This window comes from Onychomys torridus, chromosome 8 (assembly GCF_903995425.1).
Source record: "Onychomys torridus chromosome 8, mOncTor1.1, whole genome shotgun sequence".
Classification (NCBI taxonomy): domain Eukaryota; kingdom Metazoa; phylum Chordata; class Mammalia; order Rodentia; family Cricetidae; genus Onychomys; species Onychomys torridus.
Window position 1 is genome coordinate 37,209,556 of NC_050450.1, and position 13,250 is coordinate 37,222,805.

A 13,250-nucleotide genomic window follows, 5' to 3' on the forward strand; every position below is an offset into this window, starting at 1 on the left:
TAACAGTTTTCAGCAAGGCTTAGGGAACTAGAGAGAAGGGCAAAGCCTGCCTGACCCCCATTGACAAGTGGTTTAGTGTCCCCTAACTCCCAGCTTTTTGATTTATTATTGTGTGGCTTGGTGTTGAGAAAATTGACATCATTCTCTCTGACTGTTTCCTGCTGACCTTGGGGTATAGTCATTAAGGGACCCAAGGGGGTTGTCGGTCAAGGCTGGGAAAAGCAGGCTGTGTCAGTTGATGTCCAGGTTCTGTGGGACCATCTGAGGCTAGGGAAGTGTAGTCTATGATGCTGGACCAGGATCTAGATTCCAAGGAAACTGCAGGTATTGGTGCTAGAGTTTGCTGGAGTACTTACTCTGTAATTGATTTGAAGTCTGTTAGGACAGCTTGATGACTTCCTGGACAGAGATAAAGTTAAGGTGTCTAGAAAAAAATTTCTTTTCTCATTTGTACATTTGAAAATGTTAGGTTCATATTCCTGGTAGTTGAAAAAAGTAGTCCAAGACCAGGGAAACAGGGAGAGATCCCAGGGAAAGAGGAGAGATTCCAGGGAAAGGGGAGAGTTCCCAGGGAAAGGGGGATTTCCAAGGGAAAGTAAACAGATCCCAGGGAAAGGGGGAGATACCAGGGAAAGGGGAAAGATCTCACCCTTAGGAAAAGGCAATAGGCAGGAAAATTTAGGCTATTGAATTGCAGGAGTACTTGGCTGTAGTCTGTTCTTTTGTTTTCGAGAGGATCCAGGAAAATTAAGATCACCTACACACATACACACACACACACACACACACACACACACACACACACACACACACACAGAGTTAATTGAGGGAACAACTGTTATCTGAAAGCAGGGTCTGGTTGTGTTGAGAAGAATACAATTTGAGAGGCTCTTGTTATATCAAGACTTTTTTGGGACTGTCTAGGTGGATTTTGAAATTGAAATACTGTAGGAACACAGATGTTTGCAGAGGCTCTTGGCAAACAGTGAGAGGTCCAGTCTGTAACATGTTTGAGTGTTGGTGTGGAAAGGTTCAGAGAATTTGGCTTTGGTTCCCTAACTGGGACTGAGATGGTCGAGGGAACAAGGGGTCAGTAGTGGGGGTAGAGAATAGGCAACTGGGGTATCAGTAGCAGTAGAGGGACTGTGACTAATGGAAGACTCTGAAGAGAGGTTCAGTGCCAGAGTCCAGCTCCAGATGAGGGCAGTGTCTGAAGATGGGTGGTCTCAGGAGGAATCAGACATGGGATACTTCTTAGTTTCATTTTAGGAGAGATGAACAGAGCGGAAGCATATCTTTATGTGGCTTGCCCTACTCTGATGGGAGCCATCCTCAGTGGGACAGGTCCCAGCAGAGGAGGTAAGGAGCTGACAAGGGAAAGAAGTGAGCCAGGCCGTGGTGGTCGGGAGCATCTTGCAGCCTGACTGACTAGCAGCCAGAGTGCTACTTTATTTATACAGAATTTAGTAAGCAGGGATACACTCATGATGTTCCAAAGCATAGATTATATCAGTTTTGTTTTTGGAAATGTGTTTCAATTCCTTTTGCTCTTATTTGAGTCATCATTAATAAACTATGAGAGAACAAAGATATTATTTCTAATCATTTCCCTCAAGTTTTAACATCATTTATAAACAGATTTATCATTCTTACTCATTAACCCCATAACCCAATTTTTAATAATCTAGAGGCACATGACAGCCTGTTCTCAGACTGGTAGCTTTGGTTGCTTCAAGGACACTAGACCAAAAGAAAAATCTTCAAGACTTACTTGTCCTCCCCTCAATCCCTCCACACTTCTCTCTCTACCCTAAAAGAGGGAGGTCCTGACATCTCATTCTTTATCATCTTTCTACTCCATTCTTTGCTCATCAATATGTCTCTATATAGGGCAGAGTTGGATGCCACATAATTGTCTGAGTGTACAGTGAGAAGAGGCTTATAATCTGAACTGTGGCCAACTCCTCTAGCCTACTGAATCTTGTTTACCTTTTGAAGTTTTCTTTGTTTTGAATATCTTGTTCCTGTGTAAGTATAGGGACAGATGTTTCAAGAATGCCTTATAGCTTCACAAAGAGACCTCTGGCTTCTTTGTTGTCCCAACCTCCAAGACCTTCATGTAGATAAGAATGTCTCCCTAGAAGGAGGGATTAGTATGTTCAGGACTTTCCGGGGGAAGCTTAGAAGCAACATTCCTGGGAGAAGGTGTAAATGATTCATAAGACAATTTCCATCAATCCAATATTGTTCAAATATTAAAAGTGCCCCCATATATGCAACAGGTGGAGATGAAAACCCAAGGTGGCATGGCAGCCATCATGCAGCTCAGCTCAGATGGATCTTTGTCAAGCAGCTGTGCTGTCCTTATGACTTCTGCCATTCCATGCAGATACGACAATGTCAGTGCAAAGAAAGCAGTGAGAGGCAGTGAAGGTGGTATCAGTGAAGTTGAGGAGAGAGTTTGTTGGATGATCTTGACCCAAGTGATGGTCATGAGAATGCATGTATGTGTCAAAGAGGAGATGACTTGGGTTTAGTCATATATTGTAATTGGGCGTGTAGTATTTATTCAGAGTGTTTGATGTCTGAAGATTGTAGTTGTGTGTTTTTTTTTCCCTCTTTGTTTTTTACTCTTTGGGGGCACACCACTAAGCTCCCAAATAAATCACAGGGAGTCTATTCTTTCTTATGAATGTGTAAGCTAAGCTTGACTCTTTTTTTTGCTTTTTTTGCCAGGTTTTCTTGAGTTATCCCATTCATTTCTTTATCCCTGGGCTTTTATCATTTCTATTTCTGTGTAACTTCCTTTCCTTCTTATTCAGTGTCTGGCTGTGTGGCCATGTGGCTGGCCCCTGGCGTCCTCCTTCTCTCCCCCCTTGATCTCTTTTCCTCCTATTTATTCTCTCTGCCTGCCAACCACACCTGTCTTTCTCCTGCCTTGCTATTGGCCGTTCAGCTCTTTATTAGACCAATCAGGTGTTTAGACAGGCAAAGAAGCACAGCTTCACAGAGTTAAACAAATGCAACATAACGAACGCAGCATATGTTTGCATCATTAAACAAATATTTCACAGCATAAACAAATGGAACACAACTCTATTATTCTACAACAGAGAATGTCTGGACAATTATTGAATTTAGGGGTGTCACTTGGTGGAGGATGTTTGGGAATCATTTTGACAGAAGAAAAGTATGAGTGTGAAAGAAAGATGAAATTGTGGGGAAAGGTTGATCATGAGGGAACAGGAGCTGGAGGGTGAAGATGAATACACAGAGTGGGGATTAGGAGAGTATTCTATGTTGAAGGGGGGTAGGTCTCTGGTTACCTTATTATCTGAATTATGTAGTAGGGTAGCCTGGGGAGAAGTGGGGTGAGTTATAAAAGTGGGTTTGGAGCTTGATGGGTTGTTGTGTCTGTGTGACTATTGTCTTAGCTGATAATGGAGGGGTCAGTGTGATGTGGACATCTGACAGGAAGGAGCTGCCATGTGTACAAAATGTGTAGGCTGAAGTGTAGATTGAAGAGCCTTTTGTATATGAGAGAAATGGGGGAGGAGGTCTTTGACTACCTTTGTAGTCTCTGGGCAGGAGTGAAGGGGGTCTGGAGAATGTTGGGGTAGAGAGAGAAGAGTGGAGGGATTGACAGGAGGACAAGTAATGAATGGAAGTGGTGAGTATTCTGTGAGATAATAAGTTAATACAGCTTTTATAAGGTTAAGACTTTTAGCTTTATCCATGTTAAATTTTAGCATTAATGTTTGAGTTGAGGATTTAATTGAGATATTCTAGAATGAAAATAAACCATAAACCATGAATGTAGTAGACATCTGTCATTATAGAATATACAGAATATTATAGTTTTCCTATGATTAGGTTTAAACTGAAGGTAGTATCAGGAAAGGAAAGGGTTAAGGGGGGAAAGCATCAGCAGCATCAGTATTAGCATCATCATCATCATCAGCAGCAGCAGCAGCAGCAGCAGCAGGAAGGGCCTTGGCAAGGAAGGTTTTATCACAGTGATAATTCAGAAGTTGTGCTGGAGCTTACTTCGTTATCAACAGTAGAAGATTTGAGTTTAGGAAGGAAGTGGGAGCAGCATTGGGCTGTAAGGAGGGGTCTTTGGGGAGGGGAGGAGAGACTATTGGTGCCCTACAGGTGGAACAAGTGGCTAAGGAGGCAGGGGGAAGAGGTTGGTTTGGCTGGAGGATTAGTCAGTCATATTAGCCCTATTGGGGCCTAAGGATGCAGCAAAACTCCTAGGAGAGAAGGGAGTGGCTGGTTGTTAAGGAGTGGAGATGAGTACAGATGTCTCCCTTTCAGGCCAGGCTGCACTGTGCAGAGTAGGTGGGGCTGACATGGGAGTGAGTGCGGCCCTGCTTGATGGGCAAGGAGTAAGTGTGCTTTTGGAATGTTAGCAGAGCTCAGGTGGGTTTGAATGAATTGGGGAACTGCTGCACTTGTGGGCAGTGGGGACACAGTTTGGGCCTGAAGGGCCTGACCTGTGAGACTGTGGGCTCTGGCAGGCTCTGCAGCATCCTGGGCTTGATTGAGGGAAGGATGTTGTGGAGTGGGAAGTAGCAGCCAAGGCCATAGATGCTGGTCTATCTGGCCTTGGTGAAATCCAAGTGGATGGAGGAGCTGGAAGAGACAAAGGAGATTGTTGGGAAAACAGCTGATCATGAGGAGGAGAAGGAGGAGAAGGAGGGAGGTAGAGGAGGAGGAGGAGGAAGAGGAGGGAGATAGAGGAGGAGGAGAAGGAGGAGGAGGAGGATGAGGAGGAGGGGGGGGAGGAGGAAGAGCAGGAGGAAAACGGGTTCTTCATTGGCCGGGTCAAAGGACAGAGTTTCAATTTTAGCAGCAGAAGAGGGGAAGGCCAGAGGACTTGAAAGCAAGGAGGCAGTGGGATGGTGAGCAGAAGGCATATAGGGAGAGCTTGGAGCAGAGAAAGGAAAATACATAGACGCAAAGGAGCTCTTCTTGTGTGCTCATAAAAGTTGTAAAGGTCCTTAATAATGCTAGGATCCTGAAAGCTGTTAGATTGATTTTCTAGTGGATATAGGGCCAAGCCTGGGTACTGTAGTGAATGAGCTTAGGAAATTTAATGTCTTAGTGTTGTAGTCACTGGTGATTCTTGAGGAGACATCTCAAAGGTGATGTCGAAATGGAAAGGGAGAGCCCATCACCCTTGGTGGTAGTGGACCAAAGTCGAGATACCAGGAATGTCTGTGAATCACAAGAGGCCAAGGACCAGTCTCTTGGAGGGAGTGGGTGGTCACCCAGGCAACATCACCATGAGAGAGGCTTGTGTGGATCTGAGGATGAATCCTCAACCTACTGACAGGTTTGTTTTGGAGGAGGAAAGGGCACTGTATTTAGCGTGACCACCAAGAGCAACAGAGGAAAGCCCCCTCCACCTCCTCCAATCCAGACTGGATGGAATGTGCCTAGCTAGCAGCCAGTCCATAGGAGTCTATGGGAATCAGTGAAGTTTATGGCAGGGTGCAGTCTAACCCAATCCCACAGAACAGAGCTGGGACACTAGGCACTGGATGGCTGTCACCCAATAACCTGGTGACTTGGGAACAGCCAGGGTGTGACTGATCAATCTGCCACTATTGGATGAGGGAATTGAGCTCCAGAAGGACTAGAACATGTGAAAAAGAGCTGGGGGATTACCAGCCCATCTGAATCTCAGCACCAATGAGGGAAACCCCTCCCACCCCCAAAGTCAGGCTTCCTCCTGGACCCCATATTAGGCACAAACCACACCCAAACAGTTACTTTCACAGAGAGATCATTTATTAAGCCGGGAAAAAAGTTAAAGTGGTTGTTTTTTAACTCAGGCAGAAAAACAGCAGCAAATGACCTTGCAGGTGTAAGTTTTAAGAAGAGAAAAAGGGGAGGTCTGTCTTAGAATGGGCTATGATGTTGGGGTATATTTTGATTGGACTAGTTAATTAGGTGAGCCAAAGGGGGCTGTTGATTGCCAGACTTCAATACTTTGATAACTGGACCTTGGTAGTCAATCTGAGGAGGAGAAAGTAACCAAATAAGGGAATAGACCTTGGTGGCTAGTTTTAGGAATGTCATCTAATGGTTTTCAGCAAGGCAGAGGGAATTGTAGAAAAGACAAAGCCTGCCAGAACCACGTGCATGAGTGGGCTAATGTCTCTTCAGTTAGTATGGAGCTATTAGTACCGGGTCATCAGTTACATACAAATACATGCTGATTGACCCCTGTGCAAACACACACACACACACACACACACACACACACACACACACACACACATCAGGCACAGTGCCTTGTACCTTCTATTGCTCCAGGATGATGGTCTCTTACAATTTCCTTTGTGACTGAGGAAAGGACCTCTGTGTTCCTCTCAGAGACAGTGGAGGTGTCTTAGCCCTGAGGTGAGCAGATTTAGTTTTGCAGAGATTCTGCTCCCACATGTGACCTTTTGTTGCCAGTCTCACTGTGATATCAAGGCTCTAAAAGGATGTACTTCCCTGTGTCCTGCTGTCCAGGGATGAAGGTGGCTCCTCTCTCTCCCGCCTCATCTCAGGATACATAGGCACAGAATTATGAGTCAGGGCTGCAGGTATGATGAAGTCAGATGGTCTACCCCAGCTCTTCAACTCCTAGAATTGTGTTGTGTCTCCCACAGTGAAACCAAGGAGGAGTCTGTGGTCAGGGCTTAGTCAGGACATCAGTAAGAATGTAGCAGGATGTGTGCATGATAGGGAGAAGGGACGGCTGTGTCTCCAGACAATCAGAGACAGAGCCTGCAGACATCAGCCGCTCTTCCAGTCTCTGCTGCCAGGTTAGAATAGATGACGAGGAGGCGAGGCCACTGTGCCACTGCCTCTGCCTGGCCGGATTCTGTGGGGTGCTGCCTCTGCAGCTGCTTAAGGTGCTGACACGGGCTCTGTCCAGTGGCGGCTGCCTTCTCCAGCCCGGTGTCCTGGGCCAGCTTCTCTCGGCCAACCTGCGTTCCCCAGGCCATCCTGTGACTGCCCCTTGCCGCTTGCAACCCATCCACTCCCCTTGCAGGCACTTTCGTGGACCCTGCTCACTGGCTGGCAGTAGCCCACCACCCAAACATCCATCAGGCCTTGCTAGGCTGCTGACTTCTCTGCAAAGCCATGCAGCGTGCCAAAGAGGGTCTTCCTGGCCAGTCTGGTTCTGTTCGCAGAACTAGTGAACAGCTGTATCTCGGTATACCCGTGGGAGCGAGCCCTGGCCCTGGAGCTCAACCCTTGCCACAGCTGGCAATCTTCCCTGCTGTTATCAAACTTGTGCCATGGCCTATTTAAAGCAAAACAAGCCAAGGGCTTCAGAGGGACCTGTTTTAGCGCTACACTCGCGACACTCTCTGGTTGAAAAGCGCTACTACACCCCCCAAAAAACCGTCGCAAAGATGGTAATACAAGCAAACAGTGTTTCATTTCAGGTAAGAGTACTTGATAATTTTACACCTCGAAACTGATTAATAAATAAAGAAATTAATAAAATGTCCTTTACACGTTTGGAATATTTCTCATAATATGTTGGAAAATATTAGTTCACAAGAATTTAAAAACTTTTTTGCCTGTATGATGAATGACATTTTTTGTAAACTTTATTTTTATTTTATGTGCATTGGTGTTTTGTCCACATCCATGTCTGTATGAGGGTGTGGGATCCCCTGGAACCATAGTTACAGGCAATTATGTGCTGCCATGTGGGTGCTGGGAATTGAACTCAGATCCTCTGGAAGAACAGTCAGTGCTCTTAACTGCTGAGCCATCTCTCCAGCCCCCATGAATGACATTTTATAGGAAATATACAACCTTCCTGGGGTGTATCTGGCATGCACCATTTTGGCATTTACCATAATCATTCACACAGTATTAAAAAATGGTTTAATAATAATAACACCTGGGAGGTGGTGGCACACTTGTGAGGCAGATGCAGGTGGATCTCTGTGAGTTCGAGGCCAGCCTAGTCTACAAAGCAAGTTCCAGGACAGCCTCCAAAGCTACAGAGAAACCCTGTCTCGAAAAACCAAAAAAAAAAAAAAATAATAATAATAACAAAGCTGAGTCATTCTTGGGACTGATACAGGCTTTACAAGATAGCAATGAAGACTTACATAAAAAGATTCTTTCTCTGGAATCTGATAACCAGGATTTACAAGGTAGGAATAAAGACTTACATACAGGCTCCTTATTTTGGAATCTGCTAATTTATTACAAGAAGTTTAGTCCATTAATAATAAATATGTAGACAGATATGTTTTTATTGATAATAAATATGGATACATTATGGATAGAACAATAACTCTCCAGGGTGAAATTGTTCCTACCCAGATACTTTATAAGGAAGAATGATTATCATTAACTGATAAAATAAGGTCTATGGATTCATATGTTTCAGAAGAACATAAAAGCTTGCATGATTCTGTGAGAAATCTGGAATCCCTTGCAACAGACGAGGTTCACTCACTAGGTGATCATTGGCAAGCCCTGGAAGAAATTCTCAGTAAAGATGACAAGGGACCAAATAAGCAGAAGGGCAAGACCATACAGGTTGTAACATCTTCAAATGGCTCTCATACAATGGGTTATCCTGTCATCATCCATTGGAGACCAGCAAATGATAAACACCCTGAATCATATGTGGAATATACATTACGACATATGCTGATGAAATATTTAAAAAAAATATGAAGAAAGCAGCAGTCATGTATGGCATACACTCAACATTTGTATGACAGATGTGAAATACATGGTTTACCTCAAATAGAACCATACCAGATGACTGGAATCAGTTAATTTCAGCTGTTCTAAAATATATCCAGCAGTTGCAATGGAAAAGTTGGTGGAGAAAGGAGTCTAGGAACCCGGAACAACAGGTTCCTAAGATGAGGGGTTTTGAGATCTCCAAAATTCGAGTTCTTGGTGAGGGACCTGAAAGCACTGCTAGGAATGTACAAACTATTTACAACGAGCACACAATGTCCCTCTGCCTTACAGCAACTCTAAATGCTTGGGGAAAATTCCAGGACCAGGAAAACCAACTGCAGTATACACAAAGATATTCCAGGGACCACAACAACTTCTCATTGACTTTGGTTTTAAACAAAGGCTGACCTCAGCAATCAGGGGAGATGGCCCCACTGCACACCATGACCAAGAGAGAGCTAGCTCTGATGACAGAGGCCAAGGAGAGCTGGCTCCACACTTCTTGTGAGGGGGTGGTCCCAGTGGCTGGGACCGAGGAGTTCAGCTACCACCTAGACCCACATCCTCGACTTGGTTTGGCCCACCATAACATCTACCCCATCTATGACCTGCGGGAGCATGGGAAGGGACTGGTCCTGCAGAACAACAGCCACAGGTTCTCTAAGACTTGGGGCAACAGCAAGATAACCAAGGGGAGTTTCTGTGAGGGTGTCGTGATCATGGTGTGCCAGAGGCCTTGACCTGGACCAATGGCTCATTACAATGAACATTTGTGGGTAGGGCTGATTGAAAAAAAGGGTATACTGTGACACACCACAGCTCCTAATACCACTAGGTCAAATGAAGAGGTTTTAGAGAGTTGGGAAAGAGAGAGAGGGATGCAGTTAGCTTGTTTGTTTTGTTCTTAATTAATTTTGGTGGGGGTCTTCTTTAGTGGGGGACATTGCAGGAGTGAAGGTCAGATCCCAAGGGACTGGGAGGTGAGAAGGATTGGAATGCATGACATGAAAATATCAAAGATTCAATAAAGTAGTATGTTTTTTAAAAAAGATGATTCTTTCTATATCAGTGATAAATAAACATAATTAGACATAACAAAATAATATAATCAAGATAATCTCTCATAGGCTTCGCAGAGGCCCATCTCACATTGTGTCATAGTATCAGAAAATCCATAGTAGACAGGAATGGTCAGCAGGATAGTGGGACAAACCTATGTCAACAGCTCCACATCCTGGCCCAGTTCAAAGGAGAACAAACCAACAGGACCCCTGGGAGATTAGAGAAAAGGGGTCAAGCAGGTTTTTTGTTTTTTCTAATGAGTGAAATTACAAAGAGTTTTAGTTGCCAATCACTTAGTGTGAATTTTCAATTCACTCAGATTGGCCTTGAAAGATATAAAATAGATATGTTTATTTGTGTTGGCAAGAGGGCCCATAGATATGTTTACTCATGTGTTTTTTGTTTTGTTTTGTTTTGAACCAAGTTCCTCCTGGGTGGAGCTTGGCCTATGGTCACAGTCCCCACCTGTTGTGATCCTCCTGTGTGGGGCTCACACCTCTTAAGTAGGTGTGCTTGTCTACAGAGTGTTGGGTAAAAGAGGCCCCTGTTTCAAAAACCTCTCAAAGCATCCTGACAAAGCAGACCAGGCTGTGAGAATGCAGAAGTGTGTGAAGACTTTCACAGGTATAAAAGATCCAGGATTCATTTGCCCACAAAATCGCAAATCAAATCCATATTCACATGGGTGATTTACATACGATTTTATCAGAAAAGAGGTTTCCTCATGCTTTCACACAATGTTGATGATGATTCTTCTACTACTACAGCACAGTTGAGAACTTGCCACAGTGATCGTCTGACTCTGGAAGAGGGAAAGGATGAACCTTCTGGCCCTCCACAGAGAAGGTTTGTTACTCTGGAGTAGGTTATGAGTCAGTGTCAAAGCAAGGCCAAAAGTAAACACTGATTGGAGGAGCTTGTGCCTCATTTTTCAATCATTCCAGTAATTGGGGGCTTAGATATATATGGTCCCACCATCTATTCAAAAAGAAGTTCCCCATTAAGAAGAGCAACAGCATCATTTGCTGCAGTGTCCAGAAAGAGATTCTGCAAGTAGTAAGTCCTCTTGTAATAAATCCAAGAACCACCTGGTCCACCAAAGACCAAGGAAAAGACAGCAATATATTTCATTAGTTTTTCTCCTAAGGATTTAGCATTATCTTTTGTAAACAAAATGGAATACTGAAGGTGTTCCTTCAGTTTATTCACAGACACGTTAAAACGCTTGGCAATCTTTTCCAATGAGGCATCATCCAGCCCAAAGTAAGACCTGTAGAGGTTGAATGTTTCATCCAGACTCTCTAACTCATACATGATCATGCCAACAAATGGAATGAAAGCGCATGCTCCAGCCATCAGGGCCTCTAGGAAGACTTTCTGCTTCAGGGAATCTCTCTTGAGTTTGATGGTGGCCTCAGTAAAACTGTGCAGGGACAGCATGAAGATGTGGCGTTTGTGGGCTGGGAGCTCACCCAATAGGGTGGTCTCCAGCCTTGGGAAGTCAAAGTCAGACACATCAAAGTTAGAGACTAAGAAGATGTGAGGATCACTGGAGAGAACCTCCTTGAGTTTCTTTGAACAGTCATCTCGGATTTTCATCAGGACATTCTCCTTATTGAAAGTCTTTGGTTTACTCTTCTGTTCACTAAATAAGTCAACATCAATCTTGGTTCTGACAAAGAAAAAATTCATCTTCATCTCTTTGATGGCTGTGGCTAGTTGTGCATCATTTTCTTTGAAGCGTGTAGCAGAGATGATAATAAAGAAGTCATATTCAGCAAACTTCATTTCTGTTAGGTAGTTTTGTGGTGGGAAGTTAGTGGACCCAATGCCAGGCAGGTCCCATATTGTCACCTTGGGAAGCTTTGGGTGTGGATACGGAGTTCTCTCCATGGTTGTCTCTGTCACTCCAGTGGCGGCTGCACCTTCTTCTTCCTGCCCCACCCCCCTGATGGCATTGATGAACGAGGACTTCCCTGTCCCTGACTCCCCTGTCACAGCAATGTTCAGGGAGACATTCTCGATGTCTCTCAGTGCATTGTGGATTACAGAAAGTGCTTCCTGGAGCTTATTTTCCTCAATGTAGGATTTAATCAAGGTGATGGTTTCCTCAGAGAGGATTTTGCTTTCCCTCTTAAAATTCTTAAAGAATTCATCAAAGCTGGAGGCCCAAGCCATGGCTCTGTCTGGTAGAAGCTGAATGGAGCAGAGAGCAGAAAAATTGTAATCATTAATTAAAGCAGGGCAAAGCCTTGGTGTTTTCTGGCACAGTAAAGCAGGACCCCTGAGCCTGTCCCACATGAGATCCAGCATTGCCTTTCATCTCTTCTCTTGGCTCCTGGGGGATGTCTTTCTGTATGCTGTGAATATTGTCTCCATTGGTTAATTAATAAGCTACTTTGGCCTATGGCAAGGCAGCTTAGAGACAGACGGGAAATCCAAGGAGAGAGATAGGAAAGAGAAAAGCAGAGTCTGGGAATATGCTAGCCTTCCAAGGAGTACCATGCCAGCAGACCGCTATAGCCAAAGAACACATGGCAAAACATAGATGACTAGAAATAGGTTAATTTAAGATATAAGAGCTAGCCTGAGTCATAGGCCATATAGTCTATAAATAATATAAGCTTCTGTGTGTTTATTTGGACCAAGTGGCAGCAGGACTCAGGTGGGAGAGAATGTTCAACTATGGGTGTGTGTGTGTGTGTGTGTGTGTGTGTGTGTGTGTGTGTGTGTGTGTGTTACTGGAGAAATGCAGGACCATGGGGCCTGGTGGTAGCTGAGAAACCTTTCATCTGCATTGGCTGGTCAATGTGTTGGCTCAAGTTTCTACCTAAAACCTGAGAGAACTTAAGAGATTCTAAATCAGAGCCCCAAACAACTTCCTACTTCATATCTCATGTGGGCTCTGAGATGCGGCAGCATTCAGGTCTGAGCGCAGCATGGCAGAATCCCACCTCGGTATACAGAGCTGTCTCCAAGATGTGCAGCACACTGCATGATGGATTTAGCCCTTATTTGTACAGGCAAAAAGGGTTTCTGGGTAAGCTGCATACTATCTGATGATAGCATGGACCCCAGAGTTGGTGGGGTAAGTGTGACTCTCATGGGTACCTCGGCCATGTTGACTCTCATGAGTACCTCCATAATGTCGAAAAGTTGAAGTGGGCAGAGTCAGCAGTCAGGGCTGCCACTGCAATCATCGGAAAAGGATTACAGATACACAAAAGACAGATCAGATGGAATAAACCTCTAAATGGTTTACATTATGTGCAAAAAAGTATGTAGGCTTGGAAGAAAGAGGAAAAGGAGGGTAGACATATAAAGAAATGGGTAATTAAAAAAATTAAGTCTTTAAAGACACAATAAAAGTAATATAAGCCTGACGGTGGTGGCACATGCCTTTAATCCCAGCACTCAGGAGGCAGAGGCAGGTGGATCTCTGTGAGTTTGAGGCCAGCGTG

At 44.4% G+C, this 13,250-nt stretch overlaps 1 protein-coding gene across 1 annotated transcript; it reads right to left on the reverse strand.

Moving 5' to 3' along the window:
* Positions 1–10,406: 10,406 nt before the first annotated feature.
* On the reverse strand, positions 10,407–11,967 carry LOC118589361 (T-cell-specific guanine nucleotide triphosphate-binding protein 2-like). The gene has a single exon (XM_036196600.1). It carries the CDS (start codon positions 11,965–11,967, stop codon positions 10,768–10,770), a length of 1,200 nt encoding a protein of 399 aa, XP_036052493.1. The 3' UTR covers positions 10,407–10,767.
* Between the last annotated feature and the right edge of the window lie 1,283 nt (positions 11,968–13,250).

What these genes read in the sequence shown, in the direction of transcription:
- LOC118589361 (XM_036196600.1), bottom strand. Translation starts at nt 11,967, where the DNA reads ATGGCTTGGGCCTCCAGCTTTGATGAATTCTTTAAGAATTTTAAGAGG.